General features: G+C 55.4%; 1 protein-coding gene across 2 annotated transcripts; it reads left to right on the forward strand.

Annotated features, from left to right (window-relative positions):
* Positions 1-3,349: 3,349 nt before the first annotated feature.
* SERPINH1 (serpin family H member 1) lies at positions 3,350-12,953 on the forward strand. Of its 2 annotated transcripts, XM_079929261.1 has the most exons (6): positions 3,382-3,462; positions 4,926-4,969; positions 7,511-8,166; positions 9,354-9,452; positions 9,566-9,798; positions 12,587-12,953. In XM_079929261.1, the coding sequence occupies exons 3-6, from the start codon at positions 7,545-7,547 to the stop codon at positions 12,887-12,889; spliced, it is 1,257 nt and encodes a 418-aa protein (XP_079785387.1). In that variant the 5' UTR covers positions 3,382-3,462; positions 4,926-4,969; positions 7,511-7,544; the 3' UTR covers positions 12,890-12,953. The 2 variants fall into 2 exon arrangements, with proteins under 2 accessions (XP_079785386.1, XP_079785387.1); XM_079929260.1 differs by lacking the exon at positions 4,926-4,969 and having other exon boundaries at positions 3,350-3,462.
* The last annotated feature ends 469 nt before the right edge of the window (positions 12,954-13,422 follow it).

Here is a 13,422-nt window from a genome sequence, read left to right on the forward strand (position 1 = left end):
ACAGACAAACAGTTCAAATCCCAGTTCTGACTGCAATTTGCTGTAAGGTCTTGAACTTAGCCTCCCTGAACCTCAGTTTCCTTGTGTTTAAAATGGAGACATTCTTACTTAACCTGAGAGTATTAAATATGGTAATATGAACATGCTGGGCACTTAACATGTTAGTTTTTGTCCTAGGATTCTGTAGGGTGAGGACTGCCTCAATCTAGCCACTGGGGCTAGAGAGCCGTTTCTGCAATATCTGGCAGAACTGGGCCTGTGTACCTGGAAGGCCCAGTTAGAAGATGGTGTGGGAGAAAGAGGGCTGGGGCCCAGGGCATGGGCTCTGGCCCAGCTCCACCTCTGACTTGCTGTGTGACCTTGGGCAAGTTTCTGCCCCTCTCTGGGCCTCAGTTTTCCTCTCTGTACGATGTGATGCAGTTGGATTCCATGGTTTTCTATTTCCTGCTGCCCACACCTCTTGGGACATGGGATTTCCAGCTGAGCCTCTGTCGGGGGAGGGGGTGGGCAGGAACCGCTCCTGCTGGGAGCAGAAGCATTGGAGGAATCCAGACCTGAAATGCTGGAGAGTTTCTCTGCATTTCAGACTCTTTCCTCCCTCCAAAAACAGTGCTTTTTCCAAAAAATGCAGCCTGGGAGTGTGGGGGAAGGGCTGCAGTCAGCAGGGCCTGGGCTGGGCTCAGAGCTAAGAATAATGTGGCAAAGGCTCTCCAAACTTTTTTTTGCTGATCTTGGAAATTTAAAGGAGCCGTTGCCTTTCTTTCTTCAGGGAGGTTGCAGGGAGGCTGTGCTTGGAGTCCAGTAGACTCAGGAAGACACTTCCCATCACTCACTCACTGGCCACGCTCACCGTATGCCTTTTCTGGGCACGCCATGTGCTGGGTACTGGGGACTCAGAGTGAGAAGAAATCTCTGCCCATCCAAAATCTCCAATGACATTCAGTGACCATACAGGGTGATGACACGGAGAGAACGCAGCACAATGCCATAGAGGAGGCTTCTGACCCAGTCTGAGCTACAGTATCGGTCTAGTGAGTCTGGTAGAGAGTGTCCAGACCCAGCCCCCTCCCTAGGCCTCAGCTTCCCTATCGGTATATGGTGGGCATTGGTCCTTTCTACTCTGACCTTCTAGGATTCTGGGTTTATCTAACAGAGTGAGCCTCAGTTTACCCTTCCCCCTCAGGGCCGTCACTGAGGGTCGTAGCACTCAGCTTTCCCCTAAACTTCTGGTGAGGCTTCAGAGAGCTAAGAGATGAAAGGGTGTGGAGGAAAGGAAATCTCTGCGGGATTCTGACATCTGGACCTGCTGAAAATCAAGGCAAACCTCTCTTTCATTACACCAGCTTTGATGGACCCTTAGCTGACCGGCCAATTACCACCTGAGGGCCAAGCTGGGGGTGGGGTAGAGGGTGGAGTGGGGCCTGGGACCCAGGCGATTTTCTCAGTTTCCTTGAATAGCAAGGACTTATTCTTAAAAACAATACACAGATGAGGCAGAGGGAAGTACATGAAAACCAGGACAGCTGCACCAAAGAGATGGACACTGCCCTGAGGCTAAGAGATTTTGTCAACAATCAGACCTGTCCTAAGAAAAGGATACTGGTCTGCCTCCGAGGGAGGTGAGCTCCCTGTTCTTGGAGGAACCTGGGTGCTTGCCTTTTTGGGGTACTGCAGAGAGGACTTCCGCTAGGGGCTACAGACAGGAATCCATGACCTCTGAGATGCCTTGCAGCCCAGAGTCCTCAATACTTTTATTCTAAGATTCTTTGACTCTGAGAGTAAACATTCTAAGATTCCTTGTATGAATTCGAAGATTTCATGGGGATATCATATTCTGTGATGACTACCTTAAGGTTCAAGTGATCTCTGATTCTTTGACCCTGATTCGAAGAGTCTGAAGCTCTTGGGATCTAAGGGTTCCCACAATCCTTGTAATCAGACTTTGAACCTAAGCCAGACTGAGAAGTTAGTCACTCCCACCACTGGGGTAGCCAGAAATTGCCCTCCCCTCACCTCTGCTGCCAGGGACCTGGATGAGTCATCTTTTGGGTGCTGGGCTTCCTTTGCTCCCCAAGATCCAGAGATGCACCTGGAAGAAAGAAGATATTCAGCACAGTTTGTTGATTGAATGAATGAGTGCGTGAGTGAAGTGTCTGTCCCTTCCTCTCCATACTGGGGTCCATGGGTTATCTATGATTTCCCTATTAAAGATTTGGGGGAGGGAGGGGGATGTCCTAAATCATCCTCTACCTTCTCAAGTTCCCTACTAAGATGGACATACCCCCCTCAGAATGTTCATCCTAAGGGCAGGGACTTTGTCCTGTTCTTGGTTGTGTCTTCTGCACCTGGAACGGAAATGAATACCCCAGCTTAGCTCAGAGCTCAAGAGGCTATCAACTGGGGAAGGGTGGGGCAAGAGGAGTTGATAGTGAGACCTGCGGGAGAGGACCCAGACAGGGAGGGGGCAGGGATGACCAACGACAGAGAGACAGAGACAGACAGAGACAGACAAGGAAAGGAAGCAAGGAATGACATTTCACAAAGGAACTGAGGCCCAGAAAGGAAAGTAACTTCTTTAGAGGCTCACAGCATATTACTTAGTGGACAGCCAGGGTTTTCTTCCTGTGCACCCCTCCAGGCCCAGGCAGACCATGTGGTGTTTCCCAGGTGTCTCCAATACTTTCCTAGGTGAGGGTCAGGTACTGGGATTGGCCCGACCACTCTTCCTGTTGGGTTGGCCACTGAGGTTGAGCTCCAAGGTGTTCAGGATAAACTGCACATGGAGAAGGGTGCTGCCTCCCAACCTCTGACCACCTCCCCTGAGAGGAAGGAGAGGGGCCCTGACTGAGGAGGGGTTGTGTAGGGGAACCCAATTAAGTTTCAGCTCAAAAATGAAGGAATGGATCCACTTGGAGGCAGAGCTGCTGCAGGGAAAGGGGTGCTGGAAGGAATGTGCAATCAGGGGTAGCTGGCTTGTGCAAAGAGCCTTGGGGTGTTAGGGGGCTCCTCTCCGGGGAGTTGGACCCTGGAGACCCATGTCCCCTCCAGCTAAGTGTTCCGAGCTCCCACTAGGGTGCAGAGTCTCAGCTGAATCAAAGGATGCCTGCTCGCTCTGCAGTCGTGCGGGCCCCAGGCGCCCAGCCTCAAGGCAGGGGCTCCCCGGGTGCCGCGACCCCGTCCGATGAGGGGGGCAGTAGGACCCAGGGGCCGGGTGACTGCCCGCAGAGGGAGAGGCGGGAGCCGGGGCGGTTTGGGGGAGGTCTTTGGCTTTTTTTGGCGGAGCCGGGGCGCCCTCCGGAAGCTTTCCTAACTTTCCAGAAGTTTCTCGGGACGGGAGGGAGGTGGGGTGGGGGAACGCCATATATAGATCTGGAGAGCGGGGGCGCGGCGGAGAGTGGAATCCGTTCGCGGCTCGAGTGCGGCACTGTGACTGCGGTCCCGGCGCCAGCACAGCCCGGCCAGGTGAGGGGCGGGGGCGGCCCGGGTGGGGCGGGAGCGGCCGGGGAGAGCGGCGGGAGCTTTGGGGGTGCTCAAGAAAATGAGAGGGGAGAGCGGCCCGCGGGAGGGTTTAGGGGCCACTCCAGAGCCCGCAAACTGGAGTCCCTGGCACTTTGGGGACAGCTGGAGGGTTCGGCATGGAGAACCCGGGGCTGGGGGGTGATGGCGGAGCGAGCCCGAGGGCCAGAGCAGAGATCAGAGCCGGGATGGGGAGTCGGGGCACTCAGAGGGCCCGGAAAAAGTGCAGGGTTCCGCAGAAGTGTGGGGCAGGGGTGCTGGTGGCAGAGAGGAAACAGTGGGGCTGGGAGCCGGGATGCTGAGGCTCGTCCCTCTGCAGGATCAAGGAGGGAGAAGATGGGTCTGGAATGCCTTCCAGCAGGGACAGGGAGGCCAGGCTGGCTTTGCATGTCTGGGTGCCTCCAGTTGTGGGGTTGAGGCCCAAGGGCCAGTGGGCCACCCTCCTCACAGGCTTGCTGGGGGGGCATCTGAGCCTCCTGAGGTAGGGTGGTAGGAAAAGGAGGTGAAATAGCCTTGACTTTTACTGGGCTCTTGGGGTCCCCATGGTTTGGGAGGAGTCCCCCACCGCGGCTCCATTTCTGATCGGCAGCCAGCACCAGTCTCCCCCACTTCCCTCCAAAAAAGGGGTGCATCCTCCCACAGAAGGGACAAGGGGGCGCTCCCTAGAAGGCTTTGAGTCACCCACTCTAATTCTGTCCACCGCCACCTGGTTCCTGGAGTAACTGCAGGGTTAAGGCTACTTAAGAGGCCGGGGTTCCCTGCCCCCAGCTTAGGGACATTCCTGAGACGGCTGGAGTGGTGGAAGAAGAATGAAACCGCTTCCAGCATGACCAGAAAGGCCTGGCCCCTCCTCTTCCCGGGCTTCCGGCTGGTCCCGCTGGTCTGCAGGGCCCGGATGGAGGCCGGATGGAGGCCGAAGGAAAATCAGGGGGCTTTGGTTCCCTGGAAGTCTCTGGCTGGGACCACACCCTACTGTCCTCTGGCAGTTCATCTGCCCATCCCCCCTTCCTGAGGCCTCCGTGTCTCCTCCTTTTGTCTCTGGTCACCGGGATTCCCAGCAGAAATGTTTTTTCACGGGCTGTGTAACAGGACACCACATCCAGCCCTCCAGAGGGGCTCTGTGGGTGCTTCTGGGAGGAAGGAGCCCTGTGCTAGGAAGCCTGACCCCCACTGATCCTTGGTGGACTGGAGGTGGCTCCCTGCCCGCTCTCTGGCCTCAGTTTCTCCCACTGTTTGGTGAAGTGAATGACCTCCAAGGTCATTGTAGATCTGGGACTGGTTATGTGTTCCTTCTGCCAGGGGCAGTGCAGACAGGGTTCCATATGGGGGCTGGGCCTACCAGGCCCCCTCCTCACCACCACGCCAGCTCTGCCCTATCCCATCCTCCTCACTCTTCTGTTTTCTTTCAGAATGAAAAAGGCAGGCATTGACCTCCCCCTGAGGCAGTTTCAAGGTACTTTAGCCCTCCTCAAGTGTTCGAGAGCCCTTCTGGTGGTCCCCCCCCAGCATCTGCTTCCCTTCCCTCTACTTACAAAAATCTGGAACCCAGTCTCAACTTGGCCTGGCTAGCTGTGGGCACAGCCCTTGGTTCTGGGCTCGTGTATTTTTCTTTATGGGAGTATAAATCTTCTAACCTTAGCCTAAGGGCTAGGATTTCTCTGTAGCAACAGGGGCTGGGCTGTGGGAGGCTGGCTTGCTTGCAGTGACTTGCCTTCCTCCGTTCCTACTGCTGGGTTAACAGGGCAGCCCTTCTCCATAGCTGCACATCTCCCTGCAGAGAGTGACGTTGCGGGCTGGAAGCTAGGGCCAGGGAGGCTCTGTGGCACCCCCTGGGACCTGAACCCAGGCCTCCCGCTTCCCGAATAGGAAGCCCCCCTCTGCAGGCGGGTGCAGATAATTCAGTTTCCAGCCTGCCACGTCACCCGGCGCAGGAGCGCAGCTGTGTGGCTGCCTGAGGAATCCCAAACTAGTCATTTGGAGCTTTCTTAAAAAGCCCCTCCCAGCCCTTTAAGGTTCTGGTTGGCTGGGGGTGGGGCTGTCAAGACAGTGCCTGCCACGTGGCAAGGCTGTGAACTAGACTCCGAGACTGTCTCTCAAGGGGATGCTGGTGGCCTCTGCAGAGCTCCCAGCTCTGGCATTAGCTGTCTGGACTAAAGGCGGCCTTTGAATAGGATGACCATATATATGCCTGTTGTCCTGGCCTAATAATTAGTAGTGTCCCATTTTACACTCCTAAGTGTCTTTTTTTGTACAATAATTATATGGCCGCTCTGCCTTTGAGGCTCCAGGCCTGGTGGGGAAGTAGCTAGGGCTGGGAGGAAGGCAGGCTGGGCCCTGAGATATTCCCTTCCCAATCCGTTCTTTAGGGTGAAATTCTGTCTTACCTCTGCAATCCATACTCTAGGCTACAGATCTCTTTGATACCTCCCCCCAGGCAGCTGTGGGGCTCAGTGGCCTTCCCTCCTCCCACCACCTCTCCCCATGTACCTTTTGCTTCTCCTCTGCACCACACCTCCAAGGAGGTGGCAGCCCAGGGAGGGGGGCCTTGGCTTGGTTCACAGGATGGCTGCAGCAGTAGAGTCTTCGCAGAAAGCCAGTGCTCCCCAGGCAGGTTCAAGGCCTGAGGGTCGTCCACCAGGATTCTGAGTTTTCCGTCTTCTTGAGGACCATGAGATGGAATCTGCCAGAGCCATGGGATCACCGCGGCTCCTTCCAAACCTTCCCTTTGCCATGTCACCTCCTCTTCCCTTGTGCTGCCTGGAGAAGCGGAAATGACCTCAGATTGGAGGAGTGTGGAAATAAGTCCATGTGGAGAGACTGTCCTGATGGGAGGCCCCAGAGAGGGGAGAGGGGCTTGTCCTAGGGGCCACTGCTACTGCTGTGGTTTGAGGAGGGGACCTGAGGGCAATCTTGAAGCCACAGAGTAGATAGGCACGTGTGGTGATGACTGTCAGATGGGAGGGAAGAATGGAATCTGAGGTGGCCCAGCTTCCTGGGAGAATGAACACACATCTGGCCACCAGCCTCTGGTGAAGGGGTGTTGGTGTCATTGTTCCTTTGAGCTGTGACTTACCCTCTCCCTTAGTATCCTTCCTCTCAGGAAACCTTCCCCCCCCCACACCCGCCGGCTCCCCCCGCTTTTGTCCTGGGGATTTCACATCCGCTCCAGGGGCTGTGGTCAGACGGGCAGGCAAGTCCCTGCCGAGACAGAAGCCTGGGCATGGAGACCTAGACCCATACAACTTGGAAAATGGCGCCTGAGGCTCAGAGAGGGGAGCACACACACATGCACACAGGCGAACTCAAGGTCACCCTTGGGGCAGCAGAGCAGAGCATCTGGACTCTCTCATTTAATGAGTGAACCAACTGGCGACTCATTAACATCCCAGGGCAGGAGGAAAGGCATTCGGGGAGGAGCAGGCCTGTACCTCCACCCCACATGACATCCTTTGTCCAGGCCCCTGAGTTTCATGCAGACCCCGAGCCCATCTACCACTTTTTTTTTTTCCCACTGGAAAAGGGCCCCAGGGTTGTATGAGATCAGAGCTAATAACTAAAGGCCCCAGGTTTGGGCAAGTGGCCCTGGTTTTTGTTCATTAAGGAACAGCTGAGGCCTCTTGTGTGCCAGGCACTGGGGATATAGACAGAAGCCAGACTAGCTAGGTTTCCTACCCTCCTGGAGGTCACAGACTAATTAGGGATGGAAACAGTACATAACAAACATAAGTCTAAATGTTAAGTTCAGTGCAAGAAATCAATAGAGCTGAGGTGGGGATTTGCCTGCTTTGGCTAGGGAGTCAAAGAAGGCCTCTGAGAGAGTGGGCAGACGGAGACCCCCAATCTGGGCAACCCGGAGTTAGGTCCGGGCTCCCTAGAGCTCTGGGCCATCTTGCTCCCATCTCCAGGGGACTTGGTGACAGCCAGAGGCTAGGGATGGTTGTTGGCGAGGAACGACTAGGGCTTCAGGGCCACCCTCTCTCTGCCACCCTCACAGGTCCTCCGTGGTGCTCACACCCCGCCTCCCAGCCATGCGTGCCCTTCTGCTCGTCAGCACCTTCTGCCTACTGGCCAGGGCCCTGGCCGCCGAGGTGAAGAAACCCGCGGCTACAGCAGCTCCCGGACCGGCTGAGAAGCTGAGCCCCAAGGCGGCCACGTTTGCTGAGCGCAGCGCCGGCCTGGCCTTCAGCCTGTACCAGGCCATGGCCAAGGACCAGGCGGTGGAGAACATCCTGCTGTCGCCTGTGGTGGTGGCCTCGTCCCTGGGGCTAGTGTCGCTGGGCGGCAAGGCGGCCACGGCGTCACAGGCCAAGGCGGTGCTGAGCGCCGAGCAGCTGCGCGACGAGGAGGTGCACGCGGGCCTGGGCGAGCTGCTGCGCTCGCTCAGCAACAGCACGGCGCGCAACGTGACGTGGAAGCTGGGCAGCCGCCTGTATGGGCCCAGCTCGGTGAGCTTCGCAGAGGACTTCGTGCGCAGCAGCAAGCAGCACTACAATTGCGAGCACTCCAAGATCAACTTCCGCGACAAGCGCAGCGCCCTGCAGTCCATCAACGAGTGGGCGGCGCAGACCACCGACGGCAAGCTGCCCGAGGTCACCAAGGACGTGGAGCGCACCGACGGCGCGCTGCTGGTCAATGCTATGTTCTTCAAGCGTGAGTCCGGAGGGGCGGGGCAGGGCGCGGTGGGGCGGGGCCTCCTCTCCCCGGAGCCCCGCCCCTGGCAAATCAGGTCAGTGTTCCCGTGCCGAGCACCACAGCTGGGGCTCCTTCAGTCCTCATTAACAACCTGTGGACCCAGAGGGAGGCACTGTTACTGAACTCTTGTTACATACGAGACACTAGATTCAGAGAGGTGTAGTGTTGTGTCTAAAGGAACGGGACAGAGATGCAAGCCCCACTGAAGGACTCCATAAGATGTGCTCCTGCCGTGTTTCATCACATCAGAGTGTTGTTGCTTGTCTTAGAATCAAATTTAGTAATCAGTTCTATCTCAGTAATGAGCTGGAGAAAGGCTCCACATCTGTGACCATTACTAACCCTCAAAGCAACTTTGGGGGCAGGTGGTGTTACCTACATTTCACAGGTAAGGAAACTGAGGCTCAGCTAGGAGGAGAGAGCCCGGACTCAGGTCCAGGTGCATCTTGAATTGAAGATTCGATTTGGGCTTAATGTGTATTTTTGAGTACCTATATGGATAGCACTGTCCCTCTCACGGCATGCTGTGAGGATGAGGTGACCCCGCTTTTACAAATGAAGGGACCAAGATAGGGGTGAAAGGTCTTGCAGCCAGTTGGTGACTGAGACTGAATTTGAATACACGTCTGTATGTGACATAGGGCAGGGCTCATGCCACTGTCACGTATTCATGGTTTTTTGGGTCATTTTGGGGGGCACAGAGACAGGGCTTGCAGACAAGAATGAAGGGTGGTCTTGGGGCATCCCCTGCCCGGGGCACAGACCTCAGTTAGCAGGTGGGGGGGGAAGTCTAGCTGAGCGCATGCTGCGCAAATGCCTGACAGCTGTCAGGGCGGAGGTGGACATGGTGGTAGCGAAGCTGAGGGTCCTCCTTCTGAAGGCACCCCCTGTCATGTGGAAACGGGTAGGCCCTAAATGTAGAGAACCGTATCTTCAGGCAGCATGTCCTGGGGCCAAGACCCACACCCCCAGGGAACATGTACTCTGTGGGCTGGGTGCTCGGGGGGGAGGTGGGCCGCAGTTGAGCCCAGAAGACTTTAACAAAGGCCTTGAGCAGGGAGAAATCCAGGGTATGCAGTTGAGGGGAGTGTCTTGACAAGATGGGGGCATCTATTTCTGACCTTGTGTTCTACTTCCCACTACAGCACACTGGGATGAGAGATTCCACCACAAGATGGTGGACAACCGAGGCTTCATGGTGACCCGTTCCTATACCGTGGGCGTCACCATGATGCACCGAACAGGTAGGTGCCTTGCAGGGCGGGGTGGGGGGGCCAAGTGGGGGCTTGAGGGTGCTTGGGGCCTGGCCCGCCCCCGCCCCACAGTGTTCCCAGCGCCGTTTCTGCTCTTCTCCCAGGTCTCTACAACTACTATGATGACGAGAAGGAGAAGCTGCAAATTGTGGAGATGCCCCTGGCGCACAAGCTCTCCAGCCTCATCATCATCATGCCCCACCACGTGGAGCCCCTTGAGCGCCTTGAGAAGCTGCTGACCGAAGAGCAGCTGAAGACCTGGATGGGGAAGATTCAGAAGAAGGCTGTTGCCATCTCCCTGCCCAAGGGTGTGGTAGAGGTGACCCACGACCTGCAGGTGAGGGATGGCCCAACTCAAGGGCCTGCAGGGCTTGGAGGGGGGCATGGCGCACGGGGCAACCATTCACCAGCTCAGCAGGTCTGTCCTGAGCCCCTCTGGCTGTCCAGGCAGTACTGGGCTGTGTTGGGGGAGGAGGCATGGTCCCTGCCCTTGGGAAGATGGTGATAACATCAACAGCTAAATATTGGGTTGGCCAAAAAGTTCGTTCAGGATTTTCTGTAACACCGTACGGAAAACCCAAACGAACTTTTTGGCCAACCCAATATAATTGAGCACGTGCTGTATGCTAGGCACTCTTCCTAAGCACTTTGCATGTATTAAACTCTTAATTCTCAAAACAACTTTATTAGGTAGGACTATCAACCTTATCTTACAGATGAGGAAAGTGAGGCTCAGGAAAGTGAAATAACGTATCCAAATTCACACAGTCAATAACTCAGACGTTTTTGCAGGCATGCCTCATTTTATTGTGCTTCGCTTTACTGCGTTCTTTTACAAACTGAAAACCTATGGCAATCCTGCGTCAGACAAGTCTATTGGCTCCACTTTTCCAACAGCATTTGCTCGCTTCGTGTCTCTGTGTCACATTTCAGTAATTCTCGCAATATTTCAAACCCTCCACCAGCAAAAAGATCGACTCCCTGAAGGCTCAGATGATGGTTAGCATTTTTTAGCAATAAAGTATTTTTAATTAAGGTATGTACATTGATTTTTTAAGACATAATACTATTGCAGAGTTAATAGACTACAGTATAGTGTAAACATAACTTTTATATGCACCGGGAAACCAAAAAATTCGTGTGACTCACTTTATTGCAATATTCACTTTATTGTGGTGGTCTGGAACCGAACCCGCAATATCTCTGGGGTATGCGTGTATAGACTGTTGAAGCTGGAGGACTGTCCCCCATGCAGTAATAAGACTAATAATGGCTTTCAGCTCTGAGTCACTTGGCTGGAAACTTAACCAAACCCGCTCAACATCATTTCTCCCTCATGACCACCCTGGGTGGTGGGCAGCGGCTCAGAGAGAAGCAGTGACTCGCTAAGGTCACCCTGGCTAGTAAGCAGTGGAGCTGCAGCTAGTTCTCAAGGTGAAAACTCAGGGTGGCCTTTTTGTCAATCAGGAGAGAAAGATTTTTTCCTCTACTCGAAAGGGAAAACGTTCATCTCATTCCTTCCTTGGATTCCAGAAATGATTCCTTGGCAGGTCTCTCACCTACAGAATTGTTTCAGACTTGTTGCTGAGAGAGCGTGGAGAGAGAAAGCTTGAGATGAGATGGGGCTTAGGCTCCAAACTGGAGACTAGTGGAACTTGTGTGGTCTGTACTGTAGACGGCACTGAGGGTTTCCAGAGGAACCACCTGTCTCCCTCTTGCGCTTGTCCCGACTCTACCCCAGCCCTTTCTCCTGCAGTTGCTGTCATCTGACTCCCCTTCTTTCTCCCGTGTTTTCCTGGCACCCTGGTTGGACACACTACCCGCTATCCTGCAATAGATTGAGTTGGGAAATTCCAAGAGGGTGATTTGTGCAAAGTCAAGGGGACTGGAATAGCTGGGCCTAGAATGCCTGTCTCAGGACACCCTGACTCTCAGATCCCTAGGTCTCGTGCCCGTTTGGCCATGCTGGGGAAGTGCACTGTCCCGCAGAAGCCTGGGCCCTGAAGGCTGCTGTTCACTCAGCCGACAGTCCTTTACTGCCACCTCTTCTGCACTGAGAGCCAGGGAGAGCCCTGAATATGGGCCCTGCATTGAGGGAGCTCTGAGCCAGGTGGGAGAGACAGACAGGACCACACACTGATAGCCAGAGGGAGGCCAGGGGTGCTGAGGCCCAGAGAGGCGCAGCTCCAGTCTTGTGGGATAGGGAAGCCTTCCCGGAAGACGTGGAGTCTAAAGGGACCTACAGAGACAGGGTAGCCACTGAGATGCCATCGAGGATGCAGTTTCAGGGAGGCTGTTGAGTGGAGAGCGGAGTGGGACATACTGAGGGTTAAGGCTGCAGTGCAAGCACAGGTCACAGGAAAGAGCTTGTCCTTGGCTTCCAGGGTGCGGAGCCTTAGAAGAGTGTGTGTGTGTGTGTGCGTTTTGACTTTTTACTATGGAAATGTATAAAGATATATTAAAGAGAGATTAGTATCAGGAACCCTCATGTATCCGTCACCCAACATCAACCATCGTCAGCTCATGACCAATAAGGATTCATTTATACACACCCATTCCTCACCCATCAGATTATTTTGAAGCAAATCCCAGATATCATATCACTCTGGAAAGGTTTTAAGCCCCAGAGTGATGTGGTCATAGCTGTCCTTAGGATAAGTCTTTCTCAAACGAGTGTGTCAAGAATTACCTGGAGAGTTGGTTCAAAAGGTTCCCAGCCCACCCCCAGAGATTGTGATTCCGTGGCTCTGGGCTGGAGCCAGGGAATGTGCGCTTCGTGTAAGCCCCTGGGTCACACTGATGCTGGCGACCCACCACCCACAGTCTGAGAAGCACAGGTCAAGGTGGCTCGGCGGGGCCAGGCATAGATTCTGCCTTTTCCCCCTGGGCCTTAGTTTCCTCATCTGTGACGTGGTGATTGGAAGCTGTTGCAGGGTTTTCATGAGAATTAGGAAAGCAGTGCTTGGCAGTGCCCACGCCATGTCTGGCACACAGAAGGTGGCAGGGAGTGGTCATCTCTGCTCTGAGGGAAGAGACGGGAGGAGACGGCAGGCGGTGTGGGTGGAGGGTGAGGGTCTAGGAGCCTTACCCACCGTGGCCTCACCGGCACTCACCTGGTCCTGCAGAAACACCTGGCTGGGCTGGGTCTGACTGAGGCCATCGACAAGAACAAGGCAGACCTGTCTCGCATGTCCGGCAAGAAGGACCTGTACCTGGCCAGTGTGTTCCACGCCACCGCCTTCGAGTGGGACACAGACGGCAACCCCTTCGACCAGGACATCTATGGGCGTGAGGAGCTGCGCAGCCCCAAGCTCTTCTACGCCGACCACCCCTTCATCTTCCTGGTTCGAGACACCCAGAGCGGCTCCCTGCTGTTCATCGGGCGCCTGGTCCGGCCCAAGGGTGACAAGATGCGAGACGAGTTGTAGGGCCCCAGGGTGGGTGTGGGATGGCACGGGGCAGCGGGAGGCTCCTGAGACACATGGGTGCTATGGGGGTGGGGAGCTGAGGTACTGACCTTGGATGGTCCATGGGGTGGGGGTGGGAAAACAGGGGGGCTGGCTGTGTCTGAGCAGACCTTCCTAGCCAGGATTCACTCTGCCTGGACACAGGCCCCCAGATGTCAGGATGCTGAGCCCAGAGACCCCACATCCTGTGGGAGCTGGGCAGTAGTCGTGGAGCCCTGCTCTCGGCCCTGGGATCCAGGCTGCCTCGGTCAGTGTTCATATTTATAGCTGTGTGCTTTCTCATCTGTGAGACAGAATCGAGTTGGGGATTTAGCCAAGCCCTCATGGAAAGGGGGCCCTCTTCCTGATACCACCACCACCTCAGCCCCTCCCCGGCTCCCTCCCAATCTTCTGACTTCCCTCAACTATAAAACTAGGTGCTGCAGCCCCTGGGACATGTACCTGCCCCCTGCCCCTGCCCCCCCATGGGTCTGACCCCAGTGAGGGGGTCGGGT

The sequence above is a fragment of the Stenella coeruleoalba genome (genome assembly GCF_951394435.1).
Source record: "Stenella coeruleoalba genome assembly, chromosome: 8".
NCBI classification, from domain to species: Eukaryota; Metazoa; Chordata; class Mammalia; order Artiodactyla; family Delphinidae; genus Stenella; species Stenella coeruleoalba.

Excerpts from the sequence above, each read along its gene's own strand:
- SERPINH1 (XM_079929260.1), top strand. The coding sequence starts at position 7,545 with ATGCGTGCCCTTCTGCTCGTCAGCACCTTCTGCCTACTGGCCAGGGCC. Across the intron at positions 8,167-9,353 it reads CAATGCTATGTTCTTCAAGC|CACACTGGGATGAGAGATTC; the intron begins GTGAGTCCGGAG and ends TTCCCACTACAG. Across the intron at positions 9,799-12,586 it reads AGGTGACCCACGACCTGCAG|AAACACCTGGCTGGGCTGGG; the intron begins GTGAGGGATGGC and ends CTGGTCCTGCAG.